The 25269-nt window shown below is 41.7% G+C and overlaps 2 protein-coding genes and 1 pseudogene across 4 annotated transcripts in view; all 3 read right to left on the reverse strand.

Moving 5' to 3' along the window:
* The window catches only part of LOC134480509 (uncharacterized), a 270027-nt gene that overhangs the window by 35830 nt on the left and 208928 nt on the right, over positions 1-25269 (reverse strand).
* Positions 4375-12599, reverse strand: LOC148003477 (uncharacterized). The gene is made up of 5 exons (XM_087568700.1): positions 12401-12599; positions 11418-11577; positions 10297-10428; positions 9446-9629; positions 4375-5162 (listed from the first exon to the last, which is right to left on the reverse strand). The coding sequence occupies exons 1-5, from the start codon at positions 12528-12530 to the stop codon at positions 5157-5159; spliced, it is 612 nt and encodes a 203-aa protein (XP_087424826.1). The 5' UTR covers positions 12531-12599; the 3' UTR covers positions 4375-5156.
* LOC148003478 (reticulocalbin-1 pseudogene) lies at positions 21712-22602 on the reverse strand (annotated as a pseudogene).

Raw genomic sequence — 25269 nt, forward strand, 5'->3', positions numbered from 1 at the left:
CTCACATTTGTTCTTACATTTGCTCTGTCATTTACTCTCTCATTCACTCCCGCATGCTCTCTCTCATTTACTCTTCACATGTTCTGTAGCCTTTCTCTTGCCCCAGTCCTTTATTCATGATGCAAAAGCGGGTAGAAAAATGACATTTTTTAATCATTGCCAAATCAGATGCAAAGAATGACTACATCCCACCTAGATCTAAGAATTGCAACTGTTCCCCAAAGTTTCAGGCTTCCCCTATACCCAGGCCTGTGGCCAATATAATAATAATTGTAAACTTATCATTATTTAAACTTTAATTCTTTACTTTTATAATTCAGAGTCCAAAGCTCCGAGGTCAGCTAATTGCATTTTCCTGAGACTCTCTAATGATAAATGACATGGGCAAAACTGCCAGGCAGTGGCCAGAAAGAATCAAGGTAACCCTTAGCACAGTAATTCCACTAGCTTTCTGTTCCTTGCACACAATGACTCTCATAAGAGTTCCAGTAGTTTGACTTAGTTTACTAGTATATAATTTTATATATTCTATATTTCCTTAACTAGTCTGTAATATTATATACGACTTATTTCCTAACTTCAATAACCTTTTCCTTTCCTAGCGCCTGATTGTTGACTCTAATTCATTTTCTCTTATTTCCTTCAAGCTGTCTTTGCAAGTCAAACCTTAATCTGGAACTTCAATTGTGCAGTTATTACATATTTTCCAAGATGAGAATACACAATATGCACCTGGGCCGCTAGGGATATGCTGTGCTGTGCCCCTATGCATCAATTTCCAATTGTCTAAGAATCATAACCTCAAGAAACATCTAGTTTCACAGAATTCACCAGAGCAGAAGTAGAAAGACGTAGGAAAGTCAGACATAATAGAATAATTGTGCACACCAAGGCCACCTGATAGGCAGTCACACACAAATGAAATCTATACAGCCCTTGTCCAGGGATAAGGTTTGGAGAAATGGAAACAACCAGTTTTTAAAAAGAGCTACTGCGGGCTACTGAGATGTCTCCATCCCGGACTGCTGCAGGCAGCCTCTTATTTCAGATGGTGGGTTCATGGAGAGATGTGTCTCCTGCTTCTCAGGGTTCCAGAAGCCACCCTACTTTACAAGGAGCTGCTGCAGGCTTCTGAGATGTCTCCATCCCGGCCTACTGCCTGCAGTCCCTGTCATTGTATGTTGTCCCCAGCATTAGCTAGAGCAATCAGACAACAAGAGGAGGTCAAAGGGATACAGATTGGAAAGGAAGATGTCAAAATATCACTATTGCGGACGACAGAAGAGTACAATTGATTCACCCCAAAAGTTACACCAGAGAAATCCTAAGCCTGATAAACAACTTCAGCAAGTGCCTGGGTATAAAATTAACTCAAACAAATCAGTAGCCTTCCTCTACACAAAAGATAAAGAAGCTGAGAAAGAAATTAGGGAAATGACACTTTTCATAACAGTCCCAAATAATATAAAAATACCACAGTGTGACTTTTATCAAACAAGTGAAAGATCTGTGTGACAAGAACTTCATGATCTGAAGAAAGAAATTGAAGAAGATCTCAGAAAATAGAAAGATCTCCCATGCTGGATTGGCAGGATGAAAATGGAAAGATCAACCCATGCTGGGTTGGCAGGATGAAGATAGTAAAAATGGCCATTTTACCCAAAGTGACCTACAGATTCAATGCAATCCCCATCAAAATTCCAATCCAATTCTTCATAGGGTTAGACAGAACAATTTACAAATTCACTTGGAATAACAAAAGAACACAGGATCACTAAAACCATCCCCAACAATAAAGGACTTCCCTGGGAATCACCATCCCTGAACTCAAGCAGTTTACAGAGCATTAGTGATAAAAACTGTATGGTGTTGGTACAGAGACAGGAAGATAGACCAGTGGAATAGAATTGCAGACCCAGAAATGAACCCACACAGCTATGGGCACTTGATTTTCGACAAAGGAGACAAAACCATCCAGTAGAAAAAAGATAGCTTTTTCAGCAAATGGTGCTGGTTCCACTGGAGGTCAGCATATGGAGGAGTACAAATCATCCCCTGCTAATTGCCCTGGACAAAGCTTAAGTCCAGGTGGATCAAGGACCTCTACATCAAACCAGATACACTCAAACGAAGAGAAGCAAAAGTGGAGAAGAATCTTGAACACAAGGATACTGGAAAAAATTTCCTGAACAAAACATGAATGGCTTATGCTCTAAGATCAAGAGTAGACAAATGGGACCTCATAAAGGTACAAAGTTTCTGTAAGGCAAAGGACACTGTGGTTAAGACTAAACAGCAACAAACAGATTGGGAAAAGACCTTTACTAATCCTACAACTGATAGAGGGCTAATATCCAAAATATACAAAGAACTCATGAAGTTGGACTGTAGGGAGACTAATAACCCTAATAAAAATTGCAGTTCAGAGCTAAACAAAGAATTCAGAGCTGAGGAATATGGAGTGGCTGAGATGCACCAAAAGAAATGTTCAACATCTTTAGTTATAAGGCAAATGCAAATCAAAACAACCCTGAGATTCCACCTCACAACTGTCTGAATGCCTAAGATCAAATACTCAGGCAACAGAAGATGCTTGCATGGATATGAGAAAGAGGAACACTCCTCCATTGTTGGTGAGATTGCAGACTGGTACAACCATTCTGGATATCAGTCTGGAGGTTCCTCAGAAAATTAGACATTGCACTAGCTGACGACCCAGTTATACCTCTCTTGCACATATTCCCACAAGATACTCCAACATACAAGAGGGCACATGCTCCACTATGTTCATAGCGGCCATATTTATAATAGTCAGAAAATGAAAAGATCCCAGATGCCCTTCAACAGAGGAATGGAAACAGAAAGTGTGGTACATCTACACAATGGAGTACTACAGCGATATCAAAAACAATGACTTCATGAATTTCATAGGCAAATAGAATGAACTAAAACATATCATCCTGAGTGAGTTAACCCAATCACAGAAACACACACATGGTATGCACTCATTGATAAGTGGATATTAGCCCAAATGCTGGAATTCCCCAAGATTCACAGACCAAATCAAATTCAGGAAGGATGACCAAAATACTGATGCTTCACTTCTTCCTTTAAAAGAGAAGAAGAATCCCTATTGAAGGGATAGGGAGACAAAGTTTAAAACAGAGCCTGGAGGAATGGCCATTCAGAGTCTACCCCACGAGTGACCTATACACATACAGCCTTCAAACTAGATAAGGTGGATGAAGCTAAGAGGTGCAGGCTGACAGGAACTGGATACAGATGTCTCCTGAGAGGCACAGCCAGAGCATGTCAAATACAGTGGAGAATGCTAGCAGCAAACCATTGAACTGAGAACTGGACCTCAGTTGGAGGAATTACAGAATAATTGGAAGAGCTGAAGGGACTAACAACCCCATAAGAACAACCATGCCTGCCAAGCAGAGTTCCCAGAGACTAAACCACTACCCAATCACTATACAGGGACTGTGCCATGGCTCCATCTGCATGTGTATCAGAGGATGGTCCTCTTGGGCACAAATGGAATGAGCAGCCCTTGGTCCTGCCTAGGCTGGGAAAGTGGATGGATGGTGAACGGAACACCTTTATAGAAGAGGGGGAGGGCGATGGTATTCAGACTTATTTCTGGAAAACAAGGAAGGAATAACATTTGAATTCATAATGAAAAATATCCAATTAAAATTCAAAAACAACAAAATGGTGTTTAGAACTTCAAATAAAAAAAAGCCACAATCAGGAAACAGAATTGTATGCCTCTGGTTTTCTTCAAATATGCTCAGGGCCTGGGTTGGTTCTGGGCCCAGGCTGAACCAAGCAGGTTCCTGCCACTGACTGCTCCTATATTCCTGTTTCCAGAGGCATCATGCAGATTAATATTGGGCAAGAGATGTGGGCAAAGTTGGGCAGAAATGGCTTTCTGTCCTGTGGCATCAGGAGTACCTGCATTCCTGGGTGTTCAGCACTCTCCACCACGGGATTTGGGTGCAGGCTTCCTGATTGCTTTAAACTCCCTTATGCCACGTTTATATGTCCTGGGAGATATTACAGAGAAATTAATGTTTATCCCATTAATTTGTTCAACACTCTCATCCACAGAGTATAATTTAGAGGTAACTATATATTTGACAGTAAGCATACACAGTGGGTAATATATGCAATATGAAGTTGAAATTCACAGAGTTTGGAACACAGTGAACAGTGACTGTATAATTGCCTTTGAATCTCAGTCTGACTGGGAAGTGATTTTGATGCCCAGTCCCCATGAGAATGCAGAGATCCATCCTTCCCTGATAGCTGTGGGACTTCAGATGTTGACACTAATGATCAATAAAGAAGGTTCTTAAGAGTGAAGAGTTTGAGATTACTCTTTTTTTTCACCAGGATACATCCAATTTACATGATAGTAACCAGATGCAGGTAGTCAATATATACAGTCTATATCCTTATCAAAATAGAAAACCAAATGAACAAAACAACAACACATAAATAACAAAACTTCAAATGAATAGGAGGAAAACCAAATAACCAAAATAATCAAAACTCAGCCACACTTAAATAGAGGAGCTGCGCTAAGCATTGTTTGCTGCTCCTTCTGCAGAATAGATTTATAGCCTGTGTCTCTCCTTGGAGACACAGTAGACAAGCAGTTACTGGTGGTAATAATCTTTCCAAGAGTAGTGGAAGTAGGTCTGTTTTGTTGGAGTGGGGGTATTAAGGACAAAGCCATCCAATACTGAGTAGAAATGATATTACAGACTTTATCTCAAAGTCTTTCCAATGTTGTGAACTGATCTCCATGAAACTCTTCTGGATGACCCACCAGGACAAATACACATTTACACGTGCACAGTCTTTCTGGATGACCAGCACCTCTTGATTGATGTGCATCAGCACTTCTCTGAGTCCCTCCAAAAGTTTACACTTGCTGGAGGGTGGGGAGGTGAAAGTACGGCCTATTCAATCCAAAGAAATAAAACTAAAGGAGGAAAATGCAGTCCACAATTGCTAAGGACATTACAGATGAGATGCAATAGTGGTGTATTTGCTGTGCACACTTAGTTCTCCTCCTGTAGCACTTCTCTCCAAGGGAGATCTTGCCCTGGTTTGTGTCTTGTTCGAGTTTCTCCTGGAGAATTTCAGACCTAGCAGAGCAAGGGAATAAAGGTTTAGTGAGTGGTTTTCAATTCAGCTCTCCCTCTTTTTTCTTTTTTTTTTATTAACTTGAGTATTTCTTATATACATTTCGAGTGTTATTCCCTTTCCCGGTTTCCGGGCAAACATCCCCCTCCCCCATCCCATTCCTTATGGGTGTTCCCCTCCCAACCCTCCCCCCATTGCTGCCCTCCCCCCCACAGTCTAGTTCACTGGGGGTTCAGTCTTTCAACTCTCCCTCTTACATCAGCTCTATTCAGTTGGACAATCCAGCATGACCTGTCAGCTGAGGTCAGTCCCTGCATCCCCAAGTGTCATAGAGTACCTGCTCTTGGATTTGTATCTCAGCTTTTAAAACTGCTAGAATTTGAACTGTGGACTATACACTGTATTGGAATTTAGAGAAAAATGAGCGTATTTTTCCACTGGTCCAGATATATTATGTTGAATAATAACATTGTACCTATGTCTGAATCTGAGTTCAAGAGAGGGATGAGCAACCTAGAATACCATGTGGATGCCTTCTGGAGAAGATGCCTAGAATTGAGGTGAAAGTTCTGATTATGTTTGCAGTGAAGGAACCTGCCTAGGTTCCATTTTAAGCACTGTACCTGCAAATGCACAGAGAAGCCATCTCACATCAAATCCATGGGAATTGCATGGATCCTGTAATCACTGAGAATGTGCTCCATGCAAATCTTCCCAGCGTATACACGGACATTAAAGGTGATTGTGATGTAGAAACACACCAGCACCCCTGTAAGTCTATGGCTAGTGTAAGGCAATTTGTGAGAGGACAGAAGAGAAAATGTCCTCAATTTTTCCAGAGAGATCACAGGAAGAAAGGAGTAGAACATAGCAAGAAATCCAGAGGATCATATATATTGTTTCATGGGCAAAATTCACATGAACTGTACCAGAACTATACTCTGAGTAGCTCTTTAGCTGCCTGAGGCTGAAATCCATGTAGGTGGTCATTCACCCAAAACGGGTATTTATATAGGGAAGGATATTCAAATGGCTTCTTCCAGCCTGTGTTCCTACCTGAACATTAATGCTTAATGTAAAGACTCCCCAGTATACGCTGGAGGCATAAAAACAAATGTTGAGTGGGATATGTACATAGTGAATAGAGCCTATAGACAGCTCAGTCAGTGATGTGCTGTCCTCTCATTAACCAACATAGACTCAGGGTTCTTTCCCTATTAACAATCTTGCTTTGCAAGTTCCCAGGGCTGTGTAGAGCAGTCTTGTTCCCCAGCAAAGGATCATATGTTGGTGGTGTACTAGACTCTTGTTCTTGTTCACTGTTTCAGACTTTCCCCAAAGTGTGCAGCTTCTTCTAATCTGAGCTGTCTTTACCATAGCCTGAGTGACTTCATGCCCAAAGCTTGAATCATAGGAAATCTCCATAACCAGGATCCAAATCAACAATTTTTCTCCCCGTAATGTGATTGTGCCACAGATATTTTGAGTAAGTACGTAAAAGCTTGCATGGATTTTCTAAGACTGAATCAGAATCTATGCAAGGGCTCCACCCTATGGTACACTTTTACTCCTTGCCTGATGGACGTCTGGATAGATTCTCCTTCAAGGTTACTCTGGGACCACTACAACACTGATGCTCCCTAGTTGCAATGGCAACACCTACTCCTTGTTGTGGAATCACTGGGTTAACTAAACCTTCTGTTCCACTTTCTGAACATGGCTTCTCATAGGGCTACCTGTTCTTACACTCCCAGACCCATCTGAAATTCATCATTTCTCCTAACTCCATTGAGGCTGAAATTAAGGGAGAGAAAATGATGTTGATTGACAGCACTTGCAGAATGCTACACAGATAACATAGGGGAGCGCTTTAGATTATCTGTGCACCTAAAGGGGCTCCTGACACTGCCCTGTTCTTGCACCACAGCATAGCTATGGGGCTTTTGCTGGATGACAATACAACTCCAAGCAACTCAAATTCTCAATGAATAAAATCCAAGCCAAACTCCCAGCGGAAGCTGTAGTGTGCCAAGGTAGCTGGAGAGAAATGGTAGCAGGCCATGTGGAAAGCAACCTTGGAGAAGACACAGTGAGTGACACACCCTTCCAGTGGGCTTTCACCATTCACAAAGAACAGAGAAGCCACATAAACTCATGGATTTTAGAGAGAAGCCCCCCTTACCTCCCTGTACTCCTTTCCTTTGATGTGCTCCAAAGGATTTCAATGCAGACCAGTAGTTTTACCCCTAATCACTTGAAAATCTAACTTTACAGGTGTTTTTGTGTCCTCTTTTTGGGGGGTTGCATTTCTACAGGACTTTATTGTCCTTCTTTTACACCATAACTAAAAGGGACCTGAAAGCTCCAGGCCTGTACCATTTGTTACCACTGTGAAACACGACTCACTTGAACATATTTCCCACTCCTCCCCCAGACTTCACGAGATAATTCTGTTACGGTATTTTTGAAAACAGAATAAATTAATACCTTAAGTGTCCTTTTGCTGTACAGAGCTGGATGGAGATGCCAAATGACTGGGCAGCTGTATTTCATGTTTCATGGATGTAAAGTGAACTCTTAGAGTACTTTTCTCATGAAACTTGGAAATAGAGGGAAACACATTCACTACTGCAAACACAAACACACACAAACACACAGAAATACACAGATACTCACTTGCACGCACAAATGAAAACTTTGATCTTGTGCAGCACATTTCCTGTTGAGTGAGGAATTAGTGGGAGCTATGCTGTGTACAAGTCTCTTAGACTCAAGCAGGCTGTGCTGCCCTGGCCTGTACTCATTTCCACTTCAGGAAACCTTTCTATGCAGATACTTGTTGGTTTTACTAGTAAGTTACATGTTCTGCACAGATAGCCTAAACAATACAACATCAAATTCCCAAGAGAGAGATTCTAGGAAAAGACTCCATCAAGCTCTATGTTGACTCATCATAGGCCCCTCACTAAAACTACCCTGTTTCCTTCATAGAAGACCTTGGAACCATCAGAGAAGACAGGGACTCATGGTCATTTACCAGGAACTTTTCATCACATTAGAGTTCATGTGATGTTAAAACAACCTCAATGTCAGTCAGAAGGAGGCTAAAGAAATAACATACCCTGACTTTTCTGAAATGCAGCACTGTGTACAGTATTGAGAGGGAATCTATCCTTAAAGAATGCCATGCCCATGATATAGTCAGCAAAGCAATGTCAGCAGAGGGATGCACTCTAGGATTCCATGCAAGATCATGGTGAAGCCAATAAGACAATCAAGAATCTTCCCGGGGGATACCTCTGTTCAGGTAAAGTGAAGAAATCTAATCCTTATTTTGAAAATAGTTGAATGGTTTAAGAATGTGTTGAGACAAATAAGAGACAGGGCTCCACCTGGAACTGGACCGGTGATGCAAAGACTGCTGGACAGCACAAAAAAAGGAAGCTTCATGTTTGTTGAGAGACCTAGGCTTAAAGGACGAAGTTGGATAATGACTGGACAAAATTGCTTGTCATTAACTGGCCTCCCCACATGCTTCCTAAGATGCAGATCAGCACAGCAATGCACCTTTCTTGGTGAGAATTGGGGGTATATATGGGTAACTTTGTTCTTGAAGTCTCAAATCTCTCATGCCAACCCTCAGCCTTTGAGAAACCTTTTCCACATCCTTGGTCTTCTATCCAGCTTCAGATTGTAAGGCCCACATATGAACTCTCCAGGAGCACTCAAATAAGACAGAACTGACATGCTGCTCCTCAGGCTCTGTAGTTACCCAAGATCTATGAAGCATGAAGACACCATCTTCATATACAGGGAGAAGAGGGGAGGAAGAACAAAAGCCACCACAAATGACAATGAGAACTGGTTCTTTGCCATTTCCACCAGCCTCTCCTCCTTGAAAACTACTTACTTCCTGAGTCTCACAAGATCCCTGTAACGAAAATGAGCTCCAGGCTTTTGCTTCATCCCTCAAAGCCCTGTTCTAGTCTAAAGAGGGGCTCCCACATAGCACCCTCCACACACATGGCATGTAGTGCTGTGATATGTGATCAACCCATCTCCCTTAATAAACTGCAGATTCTCGAAGAGCAAGAGCATTTGCTATCCAAACATGCAGTTTCCTGAAGAGGGGCTATCTCCACAGAAAGCCTTGTAAACCATCACATGAATGAACACTTGGATGAGACCTAGGTCAGGACATGGATCAGTCAATAGACAGTTACATTGGTTTGTCTATGTTTATGGAAAGACCTGAGGACAACCTGACCTGGAGGCCTAATCCTACCTGCTGTTCCTTTGCACTGGGGACACAGATGTTCATTCCGGCCTCTTCACAGAGCCTCTTTGCCTCCACAGAGGATGCTGGCTGTTCAGTCTGCTCCACCAGCAGTTCTCTCTTCTCATTCAGCAAAATCTGTATATTGTTCTTCAATTGAGTTTGCTCACGCAGAAGCTGGGAGTTCCTGATGCTGAACCACAAACAAAAAATGGTAAACCCAGCCAGCTTCTATTTGCCTGTCACTCTTGCAAGTCAAATCATCCCTTCAAGGGTCCTCATCCCCAGACATCCCCAGAACAGAGCCACACTATACAAGTTAGCACCAATTAGAGGAGGTCAAATCCAGAACCCACATTCAACATGAATCAAAGTACTTCTGATAATCCTGACACTAAGACGGTTTATATAAATCCAGGAAGAAGAAATGGTCCATATGGGTGCTTATATGTCCATGATATGCTAAAACCATCTTCACGTAGTGGGTAAATCCCCTCTGAGGGGTAATTGAAGTCCCAATAGCTATACAATCTTTCCATGTGTTTCTCATGGATCACAGATCTTTAAATCTTCTGTCAGAGTCCTAGAGATTCAGAGTTGATTGATATTCCCATCACGGTACAAAACTTTCTATCTAGAGGATCCTTAATGGGGAAAATAACAATTGGAGGGTCTTCTATACCCTTCACATGTAGGACAACTGAGTCCAAGAGCTACAAACATAAGACCCTTGCCAGGAGGCAGGCTTCTTGTTAAAAGTCAGACACTACAGAACCAGTGCCCTGACTTTGGTTCAATGTCATACAGGACAGGAGCATTCCCTGCCTAGTGCTGGGTTCTCATCTCTGTCAGCGACTCACCGGTAGGAACTGTTCACTTGTATGAGCTCCTTGTACCTCTCCATGGCCTCACTTATTGAACTGGTCATCATTTGCATAGCCATCATTCTCATCTCATGTTCGGATTGAAGTATTGGCAATTCGACATCCAGCCTGTTGTGGGGCATGGCCCAAGAAAAATTAACCATCTGAACTCAGGATTTCAGAATTAAGTGAATTGTAAATTAAAAAAACCCAATAAAAAATTGAAATTTAAGAAATGTGGGGGGAGGGAAGAATGTGGCAAACACAAAGACCAGAGCAAAAACACAACAGTGAGACTCCAACAACAATTCTTTCAAGGAAATATTTCTACGCAAATCAGCAAAGAGTTATTTTGAAATATGGACATTTTCTAAGACTGTGGAGATATGGTTCCCCCAAGACCAACTGTACTGCAGTGGCTTGGGTCTAACAGACAGTTGTGATGATATTTCTTTTGTTTTGAAAACAGGGATTCTCAAACCTTGTTTCCTATTGTTCCATGAATTCCCAGAGGGAATAACTACTTTGACAGGGTAGAGGATTTGTAACCCCTCCTTCCCTCAGGAGGGTCCTATCTACCACCTAAGTAAACAGAAGATGCAAAGTGCTCAGTTGATCAATGTGGGCATCCCCACTATCATGACCTGCAAACTGTCCATCAGACATATCCTAAGATCCCATGAAACTCCCCAGACTCCCTGACCGAGAGCTTAATACCCACAAACACTTTCACATACTTACATACCAATCAATATACAAACACAAGCAGAATCCCAACTACATGCATGGAGGTGCCATAGAATCAGTGTATAATGAAAAAAAATTAGAGGAAAAGAGGGATGACGTGCAGGCATTTCATCCCCTCACTTAGAGGCAGCAAGTGTGACTAGGTCCTTCTAGCTGTTGACAGAACCAATGCTAATCCAAGGAGCTCAGGGTCAAGTACAAAAGAGGTTGACCCTAAACACACAGGACCTAGCTTGTCTCACAAGCAAATGCCTTCCAAATCTCCTTAAAATCCAGGATGAGAGGTAAACCTCTCTTGTGCTAAGAGGAAATCTTGGGTTAGCAGAGAGAAAGCACAAGACAGTGAACAGGTTACTGGCCATAATGACTACCTGTGGTCCCAATCATCATAGATATAAAGGTCCAGGATTTGATAAAATTCATCCCTCTCGAATTGACACTTCTGGATTTCAAATTTGAGTTCCTCCAGTTCCTTTAAACACTCCTCTTGCTTACTGATGACATTTTGGGATGATGCCTTCCTACCAAAACCTGTAAATAGATAAACCCAAGTGAATTTGCATATTTGGTGGCCCATGGGCAGAAAAGATCATTCTGAATCCGAAAAGGAGGTGAGGAAGGGGAAATGGTAGAGACTGGGTGAATCCCTTAAAGAACAGAAAAGCTTTCTTAAAGGTGGATTCTTTTTTTTTTTTTTTTTCGGAGCTGGGGACCGAACCCAGGGCCTGCGCTTCCTAGGCAAGCACTCTACCACTGACCTAAATCCCCAACCCCCTTATAGGTGGATTCTTAAGCTATGTCCCTCTTCCCAACCTCTAATGGCATACACGTGCCACATTCACTATTACAGGACCCCTCACCCTGAATAGTATAACCTGACTGATACATAAACATCTGGGACGTTGTTATCTCATATCAGATGTGTTTCAGTTAATCCTGGAGTTCATACTGCTTAGCACCATCAGGCTCTAATCATGTGTGTTCCACCCAAAGTGTCTGAGAACTCAATTCATTTCTCAGGGTGCATCCTTCCTTGTTCTCACCATCAGAGACTTATGTAACCTACAGTAATCTAGAGGAAGAAATGCTTCAACTCCCAACCATGGATGGTCACATTTTTAATCTCACTGTGCCTCCTCCTGCCATGCATTGACACTCACAATTAAAACGCTTCCAGAAAAGAAACTGAAGGCTTACCACTTTCTGGCTTTCTCTCAGATTAAAGATCAGGAACTCCTGACTCTTGGTTTGCCTTTGAGAAATCCCAAGGCTCCTGCTTGTAAGGCCTAATCTTAGAAGGCACATCTCAAACATACCTCCTTGAGGATGTTCCCCAACTCTGCCCAGGACTCACCAAGCCTTCCCCAGAATGATTTCCTTCCTTCCAAGGAAGATGAGAGGAGGTCATCTTCCTTCAGCCTTGGTGTGGTCTCTCCTTGATCAACACTTTCCTTCTGAAATAGCCTGAGCGGCTGGCGAAACATGCCTGTTTGTGAACCCAAAGGGAACTGAAGGAATATCCCAAAGGCAGTTGGTGTCACCACAACACTGGTGACATCACAGAAGATTCTAGGGATCTCTTAGATACAATAGATTGTCCAGTGAAGGGCTTACTGATGATGCCACTGGGAAGTTCTATGACCTACCTGCTAACTAGCTCTCCAAAAATTGATCAATTTCTGTGCGGACCCTTTCCTCCAGTCTCTCATACATCACTGGGAATACCATTTGGCAACCTCTATTGCTAAGCTAGATGTTTCTCTGTGCATCATTAGAACTCAACAGTGCTTTTGCTGGGGAGGGTTGCTTACAACCTGAATGAGAGAACAGATTTTTCTTAGCACCCAAATCTCTAGGGACCAAGGAAGAGGGAGTTTTTTCTTAAAAGTAAATCTACTACTCGAGACAATGCATGTGACACACATTTCGATTCCTAAGGTTTTCCTTTTTATGGAGGCCAATATGTTTCTTCTAGACCTCTGAGTGTATAAAACCTGGAAATATTTGCTTACTGTGCAGTCTTGACAGTTGACATTGTTTTTATTTACATATCCATGTATTTCACAAAATCAATGGTCTATTATCTTATTTTTTTAGAATAAAAACTCCTTTTTTCTTGAAACATAGGGATCAACTACAGGGCATATATAAAATAATAAATTTCTGTACCTTTTATATATTAAGTTGGACATCCTCCCTTTCTCAAATATAACAAGACAGTGAAATCGGACATCAGCGAGCAAACGTCAACCTGGACCTTGTGTTACGACATTGTAACCACATAGCCATCCCTTCTCCAATATCGTTCTTCCTGAATTTCCAAGTCCAATCCTGAGGATATTTGGGGCTACATGCTGATATTTTACTCAGAGCAAACATAAAAATCAGGTGGATGGGCAGGGAGTGGAATGGCCTAAGGTTAGGCTAAACCTCAATTTTAATGGGTCCATAAGTTCAGGAGGGAGTCCATTTGGCATTGTCATCTGTGCCTTCTGTGTCCTTATCCCGGGTGTGCTGACTCTGTGATACGATGCCACCTCACCTCACAGATGTCAGGGTGAAAATCATGTATGACTTTTCTGGGAAGAACTCTGCCTTTTACTACCATCTGGAGCTATACAACATCACTATGCACAGCTCAGAAGAGAGGGGTGGAGATTGTGGAGGCCTTAGAAGTTGAGGATCATTTCTGATTAAGGCACATATTTTTTCCTATGTAATTTTTCCCTTGCTCTTTCCCTAATGATGGTTGACTTCATTCCTGGCCTGAAGTCAACTGGATTCCAAGGTTTGGGATTAGGGAAGCCCCTATTTTTGAGATGACAGGCCCAGCAAGGGATCCCACTGCATACAGGTTCCTATTCCCAAGGAAGTTGTTGCTGCAGAATCACAGCATGGGGGCAGCAGCACGGGACATCTCCCAGCTTTCTCTCCTGCACCTGCAGCACTTTTAATAAGGCTGTTTGTTTGTTTGTTTGCTTTTTATTGGAAATACCTACAAAGCTGGTCAAAATTAATACGTGCCTTAAATTCCAGCACCCACAAAGTATTGTTGTTTTTGCTTTTGTTTTTGTTTTATTTCATTTCATTATTTCTGTAATTGTTGTTAGGATTCTTATTGTTTTCTTTGGTAATTCCATCTAGCTATTCAATTTGTACATAGAATGTAAAGCCATGCTCTGCATGGTCCTGTTATTCATGTTAAGGATTTTTTCTTACCATAACACCACAGATGAACACAATATTTACTTTCAAATCAGGAAAACAGGCATACAGAAGAGAGCTATGTTGTTTGGTCTCAGGTAACCAGCCAATCAGGAGTGTAGGATGGCTTCCCAATGTTTTGGATCAGGTAAGCTTCTGTTATTGAGATGAAAGGCCTCTGCTGAAGCCTCCAGTTGAGTAACAGAGAGCCTGGAAAGACTGAAAGAGTGGTTGTACCTTGAAGGTGAACCCTTCAGTGCCTCTGCAGCCTGAGGCAGAGTTCTACTGGGAACAGAAGAGCACTTGGCCAGAGATCATAGGGGACTGCATCTTGGTTGAGCCCTGAGACCTGGATGAGCAGAGGCCTCCACAGTCCTGATAAAGGGAAGCAGAGCCACATAGATGTGAGGGAACAATGGATCTTTGATCTGCCTGTTCTCTGCTACATTAATCTTTGCTGTATACATAGTATATGTAAATGACTGTAGATGTTAAAGCATGTGCAAGTGTAAACAGAGTAGAGTTAGTTCAGCAATACATTATGTCCCATTTTGTTAAAGACCTTTTTTTATTTCTATTTATATTTTTTTTCTTTTTCTTGACTACTGATACCTGATTACTCTCCCACAATCCTTCCCCAATTCTCCTGGCACAGTCTTCTCTGAGTGTATGAGGGCCAACTGTCTCAGTACCTCCCTTCTTTTAACAAAGCCTTTCCTGGGTGCATTCGTGAGGATGCTGGTTTTGAATGCCTTGGACTTGGCTTTCTTCATGCTCCAGTTTGCTGGCTTTGAGAAGTTTGTGAAGAACTGTCTGTGAACTTGGTACTTCATCCAGATGGTACACAAGAGGCAGTGGTTTTGTCAATGGGTCGATAAGTTCTGGAGGGAGTCCATTTGGCATTGTGATATGTGGATTCTGTCTTCTTATCCTAGGTGTTATAATTCCACCTGAATGCTATAATGCCACCCAACCTCAGAGATGTAAGAGTGAAAATCATGTCTGACCTTTCTGGGAAGAACTCTGCCTTTTACTACCATCTGGAGTTATACAACATCACTATACAAAGCTCAGAAGAGAGGGGTGTAGATGTGCGGGCCTTAGAAGTTGAGGATCTTTTCTACTGATTAAGCCACTTGTTTTTCCTATGTAATTTTTCCCTTGCTCTTTTACTAATGATGGCTGACTTCTTTCCTGGCCTGATGTAAACTGGAGTCCAATCTTTTGGATTACCGAACCTTCTAATTTTGAGATGACAGTCCCACCAAGGGTCCTACTGCATACAGAAGGTATGAGTAACTCTCAGGGGCTGGAGTAAGTTAAAAACGTCTGTGACAACAAAGAACTGATTAAGAAAAGAAGAGACCAGCTGCTCATCAAGATCACAGTTGTATGATAGTAAGAAAATGTGAATAGGCATCAGGTGAAAAGATAAATTAATTAGGAGGTCATAGGCCTAGAAGGGTTATCCTTTGCTCTCAGTGGAGCTGCCATTCTTTCTGCCATTCCTTGTCCTCTGCCACAGGACCAGAGATTCCCCAAACAACTGGCTGGCCTTGCCAAAGACCTGGCAGGGTCTCCCTGTAGAATAAGATACTTAGAGTCCTTGAGGACTCACCAAGAGGTCTCCTCCACACAGGTTCCTTGTTGTGAAAGGGAAATGCTCCTGCAGAATCCTGCCATGGCAGCAGGAATTTCAACCTGGCTGCTCTTGGTCCAGCTCACTGGATGCAGGCCTGAGGCCCAGGGGTATCTGGGGAAAGAAGCAGCAGGCACTACCTCACAGCTCTCTCTTTGTTGGATGCAACTGCTAGGACTGTGATGGGATTTTTGTTTCTTTGTGTGTTTATTAGAAATACCTACAAAGCTGATTAAAGTTGTAACATGCCTTCATACCCAGCGTGCAGAATGTTTTAAATCGTTGTTGTTCCTGTTTTATGTTTGGATTTTGTTTTTTAATCCCCTCAGGAAATTTACCTGTGCTTAGAATGTTAAGCATATGCTCTGGAGGGATCGATTATTCAAGTTAGCCAAAGCTTTTGTTCTCACCATCCACTCCACAGATGATGCCATTTCTTACTTTGAAATAAGAAAACAGTCATAGAGAAGTAAATTAACCTGTAAGCTATCACAGAATAAACACATCATGATTGTGGAATGGCACCCCAGTATTTTGTATTTCCTAAGTTATTTTTATTATAAACTTTTTTTTCTTTTTCTTTTTTTTTCTTTGTTTTTTTTTTTTTCTTTTTTTCCCGGAGCTGGGGATCGAACCCAGGGCCGTGTGCTCGCTATGCAAGCACTCTACCGCTGAGCTAAATCCCCAACCCCTATTTTAAACTTTTTTATTGGATTTTTTGGGTACATTTCATTTTTTTTTAAATCCTTAAAGATATCTTTTATTCCTCTCCTCCCATTTACAAGGTGGAATTTCACCTGTGATTGTTAGTCCAGATAGTTTGGTCAATGGCTTAGATATCACCTTGGCCTAGTTTCCTTGGCATAAGCTGTGTTAGAAGCAGACTTAAAGGTTCAGGACTCAACAAATAATGAATTCCACTACATCTGGATACCTAGACTCACAGCCAGGAAGGGACTGGATTTCCATTCACTATTGAAAAAAAAGATGCAGTTCATTAACATGTAAAAAAATTACTCAAGTTATTAAAGTGTTTACCATGGTCATACAGTTTTCAAATACCTGGCATTCATCTTTTTCCAAATCCTAAAATTTCTTTCTTATTCACATTTTCTTTTTTTGATTATTTCTTAGTATTATTATCATATTTTTAAATTTTATTTTTTAATAGATATATACTTTTTATTTACATTTCAAACCTTATTCCCTTTCCCAGCTTTTGGTCCATAAGCCCCCCTCACGTGCCCTCTCCCATATGTATGGTCCCCCAATCCACGCCACTTAGAAACCCCTTCCCGGACATTCCCCTGCACTGAGTGTCCAACCTTGTTAAGAACAAGAGCTTCCCCTTCCACAGGTGCCCCAACAAGGCTATTCTCTCCTACATATGCAGTTGGACCCCTGGGTCAGTCCATATATAGTCTTTTGCTAGTGGTTTATTTGGTTGGCATGACTGTTCTTATGGGGTTGCAAGCCCTTCAGCTCTTTGAATCCTTCCTCTAATTCCCATAAAGGGCGTCCTGTTCTCAGTTCAGCAGTTTACTGCCAGCACTGACCTCTTTATTTGACATGCTCTGGATGTGTCTCTCAGGGGAGATGTATATCCGGTCCCTTTCAGTAAGCACTTTTTAGCTTCATCAATCTTACCTAGTTTTGCTGGATGTATATATATGGGCCACATGTGGGGCAGGCTCTGAATGGCTGTTCCTTCGGTCTCTGCTTTAGATTTGGCCTCCATATCCCCTCCTATGTATATTTTTGTTCCCCATTTTAAGAAGGAGTGGGAGCATCTGCACTTTGGTCATCCTTCTTCTGGAGTTTCCTGAGATCTGTAGATTGCATCTTGGGTAATTTGAGGTTTTGGTCAATATCCACTTATCAATGAGTGCATACTGTCAATGAGGGGTGCTGAGAATCTGGAAGAGAATGAGGGACAAGAGACGTGAAGAAGGACGCCAAGAGAAGAGTCTGATCAAGGTGACAATTTTATTTTTCCCCAAGGCTGAATTTGTACCATAAAATGGGTAACAGAGAGAAGAGAGAAGTAAGAAACATTTACCCACGCCAAGGACACAATATTCGTGTGGTCAGGGAATCGGCTGATGTTGACAGGATGTCAGAAAGGTCACAGGTTTGTCATATCTATTAGTCAGCAGGATGTTGGTTTTTCAGAAAGGTTACAGGTCATCACATTGGGTATCTTAACGTCACACGTTATCATATGATTATTCATCTTGACCACCACATTTGTATTAGTCTTCTGCAGCTGGCTGGGGATTTTCCATGAACCCAGTCATACTTAATGCTCACCATAATAATAACATCAATAATGGAGGGATTCAAGGCCATCGCTCCCAACAGCATACCAAGTGTGTTTTTCTGTGATTGGATTACCTCACTGTGGATGATATTTTCTAGTTCTTTCCATTTGCCTATGAATTGAACATAGCATTGTTTTTGATAGCTGAGTGGTACTCCATTGTGTAGATGTACCACATTTTTCGAATCCATTCCTCTGTTGAAGGGCATCTGGGTTCATTCCAGCTTCTGGCTATTATGAATAAGGCTGCGATGAACTTAGTGCAGCATGTGTGTTGTTGTATGTTGGAGAATCATTTGGGTATATGCCCAGGACAGGTATAGCTGTGTGCTCAGGTAGTGCAATGTCCAATTTTCTGAGGAACCTTCAGACTGATTTCCAGAGTGCTTGTACCAGTTTGCAGTCCCAGCAAAAATGGACGAGTGTTTCTCTTTCTCCACGTCCTCCCCAGCCTCTGTTGTCACCTGAGTTTTTGATCTTAGCCATCCTGACTGGTGTGAGGTGGATTCTTAGGGTTGTTTTGATTTGCATTTCCCTGATGACTAAGGATGTTGAGCATTTCTTTAGGCGCTTTTCAGGTATTCGATATTCCTCAGCTGAGAATGTTTTCTTTAGCTCTGAACCCCATTTATTAACAGGGGTGTTTGGCTCTCTGTACTCTAACTTCTTGTGTTTTCTGTATACTTTGGATATTACCCTCCATCAGAAGCAGGATTGGTAAAGATTTTTTCCCAATCTGTTGGTTGCCTTTTTGTCCTAATGACACTGTCCTTTGCCTTACAGAAGCTTTTCAGTTTTATGAGGTCCCATTTGTCGATTCTTGATCTTAAAGCATAAGCCATTGGTATTTGTTCAGGAAATTTTCCTTAGGGCTCATGTTTTCGAGACTCTTCCCTACTTTTTTTCTATTAATTTTAGTGTATCTGGTTTGATGTGGAGGCCCTTGATCCAATTGGATTTAAGCTTTGTACAGGGTAATAAGAATGGGTCAACTTGCATTCTTCTACATGTTGACCTCCAGTTGAACCAGCACCATTTGTTGAAAATACTATCTTTCTTCCATTGGATGTTTTACCTCCTTTGTCAAAGATCAAATGAGCATAGGTGTGTGGGTTCTTTTCTGTGTCTTCAATTATGTTCCCCTGAGCTGCCTGTCTGTATGCCAATACCATACATACTATTGCTCTGTAATACTGCTTGAGGTCAGAGATGGTGATTCCCCCAGAAGGTCTTTTATTGTTGAGTAGAGTTTTGCTGTCCTGGGTTTTATGTTATACCAAATGACGGCAAATTGCACTTTCTACCTTTATAAAGAATTGAGTAGGAATATTGTTGGTGATGGCATTGTATCTGTAGATTCATTTTGGCAAAATGGCCATTTTTTACCATATTCATCCTGCCAATCTATGAGCATGGGAGATCTTTCCATCTTCTGAGATCTTCAATTTCTTTCTTCAGAGATTTGAAGTTCTTGTCATACAGATATTTTTACTTGCTTGGTTCAAGTAACAGCAAGTTATTTTATATTATTTGGGACTATTCTGAAGGGTGTCATTTCCTTAATTTCTTTCTCAGCCTGTTTACCCTTTGAGTAGAGGAAGACTACTGAATTGTTTGGGTTAATTTTATACTCGGACAGTTTGCTGAAGTTTTTGATCAGGTTAAGTAGTTCTCTGGTAGGATTTTGGTGTTGCTTATGTATACTATCATATCATCTTCAAATATTAGTGTTTTGACTTCATCCCTTCTAATTTTTATCCCTTTGACCTACTTTCACTGTTTGATTGCTATGGCTAGGACCTTAAGTACCATATGGAAAAAGTAGGGAAAGAGTGGGTAGCCTTGTCTAGTCCCTGGTTTTAGTGGGATTCCTTCAATTTTCTCAGTTTAGTTTGATATTACCTACTGGTTGGTTGTATTGTGCCTTTTCCTATATTTAGATATGGGCCTTGAATTCCTGATCTTTCCAGGACTTTATTAATGAAAGGGTATTGAATTTTGTCAAATGATTTCTCAGCATCTAATGAAATGATCATGTGGTTTTGACTTTGTTTATATGATGAATTTCGTTGATGGACTTCCGTATATTAAACCATCCCTGCATCCTTGCCATGAGGCCTACTTGATCATGATGGATGATTGTTTGGATGTGTTCTTGGATTCAGTTTGCAGGAATTTTATTGAGCATTTTTGCATTAATATTCACAAATCAAATAGGTCTGAATTTCTCTATCTTTGTTGTATCTTTGTGTGGTTTAGGTATAAGAGTAATTGTGGATTCATAGAAGGCATTTGGTAGTGCTCTGTCTGTTTCTATTTTGCGGAATAGTTTGGACAGTATTGGTATGAAGTCTTCTATGAAGATCTGATAGAATTCTGCACTAAATCCATCTGGTCCTGTGCTGTTTTTGGATGGGAGATGTTTAATAACAGTTTTTATGTCTTTATGAGTTATGGGGTTGTTTGGATGGTTTATTTGTTCCTGATTTAACTGTTGTACCTGGTATCTGTATAGAAAATTGTCCATTTCCTCCACATTTTACAGTTTTGTTGAATATATGTTTTTGTAGTAGAAACTGATGATCCTTTTAATTTCTTCAGATTTTGATGTCTCCCTTTTATTTCTGATTTTATTAATTTGGATACACTCTCTGTGACCTCTGGTTAGTATGGCTAAGTGTTTATTTATCTTGTTGATTTTCTCAAAGAACCAGCTCCTGGGTTTCCTGATTCTTTTAATACTCGGTTTTGTTTCTTCTTGTTTCATTTCAGCCCTGAGTTTGATTATATCCTGCCTTCTACTCAATTTTTTTTCTAGAGGTTTTTGGTGTGCTGTCAAGCTGCTGACATATGCTCTCTCCTGTTTCTTTTTGCAGGCACTCAGAGCTGTGAGTTTTCCTCTTAGCATTGCTTTTATTGTGTCCTATAAATTTGGGTATGTTGTATCTTCATTTTCATTAAATTCTAAGAAGTCTTTAATTTCTTTCTTATGTCTCCAATGACCAAGTTGTCATTGACTTCAACTTCCATGTGTATGTGGGCTTTCTGTCCTATTTGTTGTTATTGATCAGCAGCCTTAGTCCATGTTTTTTGATAGGATGCATGGGATTATTTCTATCTTCCTGTATCTGTTGAGGCCTGTTTTGTGACCGATTATATGGTCAATTTTGTAGAAGGTACCATGAGATGCTGAGAAGAAGGTATATCCTTTGGTTTTAGGGTGTAATTTTCTATAAATATATGTTAAATCCATTTGTTTCATAACTTCTGTTAGTCTTTCTATGTCTCTGTTTAATTTCTGTTTCCCTGATCTGTCCATTGATGAAAGTGGGGTGTTTAAATCTCCTACTATTATTGTTTGGTACAATGTATGATTTTTTCGAGCTTTAGAAAGGTTTCTCATTGTTTAGGGACACAACTGCTATATACTTGACAAATATAGCAATAACCCAGAACATCCGCAGGAAGCTGTGACCGTTGGCCACATGAGGATGAGTGTCTTTCAAAATTCATCATGATTTTTGATAAGATCTTCCACATAATTGGTGGCTTGGCTTCCCTCAAACATGGTCCAGTTGTCTAGAATCTCCTCCTTGGACAGCATCTCATGCTTGTTTTCGTCTGACTCATACACCAGATGATGGGCCTCAGCCTGTGCATGCTCATAGTTCTGAGGGAGGATCCAGTGGTGAATCTCATCCTAGTCCAGCTTCCCATCCTTGTTCAGATCTGGGAAATCATTGAACTGCTCCCCAGACAAAACCCAGTCTGTCTTAGGGCAGTTGTTCTCATGGGAAAAAGATGTCCACAATGTACTCATCCTTGTCCACAAAACCATCCCGTTCTTGTTGATATCCTCCAGGGTTTCCAGAACTACAATCTCCTCATATGTTCTAAATCCTCTTAGTGTAGAAAAGCAATGAACCCGATCTGAGTAGCTGTCAGGTCACCGTCAAGGCCTTAAACCTCCTCTCATCTCGTGGAGGCAACGTTTTAAAGTTGTGATGATCAGAGCTATCTTGGAATTCAGCAAGGTGTCCCAGGTAGTAGCCATAGGTGGCCTGCTTGTATTCTTCCCAGGAGATCTTTTCCTCTATGTCCCTATCATAATCCTTCCAGAGTTTAGCCACATTATGGTTGATGTACCTTTTCTGTACCTGTTTGACCTAAACTTTCAGGTCTTCAGTAGTAACAAGGCCACCTCCATCATTGTCAATTGGATCAACAATTTTCCCCAGCCTCTCCTGCTCTCATCCAGGCTTAGCTGATCAAAGGTCCTGGAGTCCTCCTTGCCCAGGAAGACCTCATGATTGTACAGGAAGCTGTCCTTGTCCTCTGGTTGCCACTCGCCCTGCTCTGAATCGAGACAAACCATGTGCTCCTTGCTCATCATGCTCTTGGCCCTGAACACCAGGACCAGTGCCAGCAGCAGCCCATGGGGACTCCCAGACTGACACCATGCACCACAGTTGCGATCAAAGGGAGGCAGCAGGGAAGTAGGGACTCAGAGCACCTTAGCCTCTGTCCATCCAGAGAGGGCTTTTGTTACATTTCCAATGTTATCCCTTTTCCTGGTTTCCCATCCAAAAAACCCCTTATAGCACGCCTCCCCCTTCTACTATGAGGGTCTTACCACACCCACCCAAATATCCAGCTCTCCTTGCCTCCCTGTTCTGGTTTATCCTATACTGTGGCATCAAGCCTTGACAAGAGCAAGGGCTTCTCCTCCCATTTGTGCCCAAGAAGGCCATCCTCTTCTACATATGCAGCTGTAGCCATAGGTCTGTCCATGTGTACTCTTTCGATGGTGGTTTCGGCCCTGGGAGCTCTGGGTGTTTTTTAGTGTTGTTCTTATGGGGCTGTAAACACTTTCAGCTCCCTCAATCCTTTCTCTTACTCCTCCAATGGGGACCCTGCTCTCAGCTGAATGGTTGGCTGCAAGCATCTGCCCTGTGTTTGTCATGCTCTTTACCCCACTCTTTTGAGCAGATCACCACAGAGCAACGAAGATGTATTGTCTTGGAGTGATGATGTATAGACAAATAGATGATTTCTTAATTCCTAATGATGGTTCGATAAGAATTCCTAAAATTAGATTAGTAACTTTAAGCTTTTATAATAGGACTGCTATTATGTTCTTTCTGGTAATCAAAATTGCATTGAGAACCCTGCCATTCTTAAAGTGTCATGAGTGAATTGCTTCTGCAATACCAAGGAGGCATCTACATATTAGAGCCCATCCTAAGAGGGTATAAACCAATTAACCAAGGTTCATAAAGAGAACTAATGATTTACTATAGGTGCAAGGACTGAACATAAATAATTGACTGAATTTGCCTATAGGTAATTTCACTTATTCTTTTCTCATAAAAATTACAGTTTTTAACTCTCCATGAACGTGCAGAGCTAGTGACAGATGATGATGGTTTATCCTGATGATTACTCTTCATGTATATGCATGTAAACATTCTCTGTCGTAAACTGATTATCCAACTTATGATTTGAATTCCTGTGCAAACTTGTGGTGAACTTTTCACTATGTGATGCTGTGTTCAGAAAGATATACAAATGCTGATGACAAAGAGAGAGAAGATTTTTAGACAGAACTGAACTGAAGAGAACAGAACTCAAGAAGAACATAGAAGTAAAGGCATAGCGTTGAGAGTAAGGCATTAAGAGTAAGGAAATTATTGTGTCATAAGACCAAGAGGAAAGAAGATAAGAAGAAGGGAGCAAGGAGAACCTTCTAAGTCAAACTTTATGGAGGCAAACTTTTGTCTTTTAGGAAAACTGAAGAACTTAGAAATAAAGGTTAAAATCACTGCTCTTCAGCCTTCAGCCTCGCTCACTGGCTAGCTTGTGCTCTTCAGCCTTCAGCTTGGCTCACTGGCTAGCCTCTGCTCTTCAGTCAGGCTCACTGGCTAGCCTCTGCTCTTCAGTCAGGCTCACTGATTAGCCTCTTCTCTTTACTCAGGCTCACTGTCTAGCCTCTGCTCTTCAGTCAGGCTCACTGTGTAGCCTCTGCTCTTCAGTTAGGCTCACTGGCTAGCCTCTGCTCTTCAGTCAGGCTCACTGGCTACCCTTTGCTCTTCAGTCAGGCTCACTGGCTAGCCTTTGCTCTTCAGTCAGGCTCACTGGCTGGTCTCTGCTCTTCAGTCAGGCTCACTGGCTAGGCTCTGCTCTACAGTCAGGCTCACTGTCTAGCCTCTGCTCTACAGTCAGGTTCACTGGCTAGCCTCTGCTCTTCAGTCAGGCTCACTGGCTACCCTTTGCTCTTCAGTCAGGCTCACTGGCTAGCCTTTGCTCTTCAGTCAGGCTCACTGGCTGGTCTCTGCTCTTCAGTCAGGCTCACTGGCTAGGCTCTGCTCTACAGTCAGGCTCACTGTCTAGCCTCTGCTCTACAGTCAGGTTCACTGGCTAGCCTGTGCTCTTCAGTCAGGCTCACTGGCTAGCCTCTCCTCTTCAGCTGGGCTCACTGGCTAGCCTCTGCTTTTCAGTCAGGCTCACTGACTAGCCTCTGCTCTTCAGTCAGGCTCACTGGCTAGCCTGTGCTCTTCAGTCAGGCTCACTGTCTAGCCTCTCCTCTTCAGCTGGGCTCACTGGCCTATGGGGCCCTAGCACATCACTTAACCATCTGCTCATGACTGCCTGGCCACAATGACAACCTGGCTTCACTGACTTCTTAAAGTTGTCCTCTAGAAAGAGCACAAGAAACCAAAGAGAAACACCACAGGGACCTTTTACAATGGGCTTTTTTCAACCTTAAGTACTTTCGTTATTTCTTTAAAAAAAGTGAAATATAATTTCTGTAATTCATATGGCCAAGAGAGCTGTGCAGTAGTCATTGCTTTATGGAATTTGGTGCTAAATCAAAAGATTCCTTTATTCTATTACGATGTTATCTGTATGTTGTAAGATGTATCTTTGGAAAACACAACACCAAATTCCTAAAATCTAGATGTTTTAAGACATCAGCTCATGGAGAAACATAACTGCTTACCTATCTAGACTGGCCTTTTTTGCTATACTGCAGGTACTATCAATTTCCCACATTACTTCC

Source organism: Rattus norvegicus, chromosome 9 (assembly GCF_021556685.1).
Source record: "Rattus norvegicus strain SHRSP/BbbUtx chromosome 9, alternate assembly SHRSP_T2T, whole genome shotgun sequence".
Lineage (NCBI taxonomy): Eukaryota > Metazoa > Chordata > Mammalia > Rodentia > Muridae > Rattus > Rattus norvegicus.

What these genes read in the sequence shown, in the direction of transcription:
- LOC148003477 (XM_087568700.1), bottom strand. Translation starts at nt 12,530, where the DNA reads ATGTTTCGCCAGCCGCTCAGGCTATTTCAGAAGGAAAGTGTTGATCAA. An exon ending in ATCATTCTGGGGAAGGCTTG is followed by an intron (nt 11,578 to 12,400) that starts GTGAGTCCTGGG and finishes ATCTATTTACAG; the next exon opens with GTTTTGGTAGGAAGGCATCA. An exon ending in CAAGTGAACAGTTCCTACCG is followed by an intron (nt 9,630 to 10,296) that starts GTGAGTCGCTGA and finishes TTTGTGGTTCAG; the next exon opens with CATCAGGAACTCCCAGCTTC.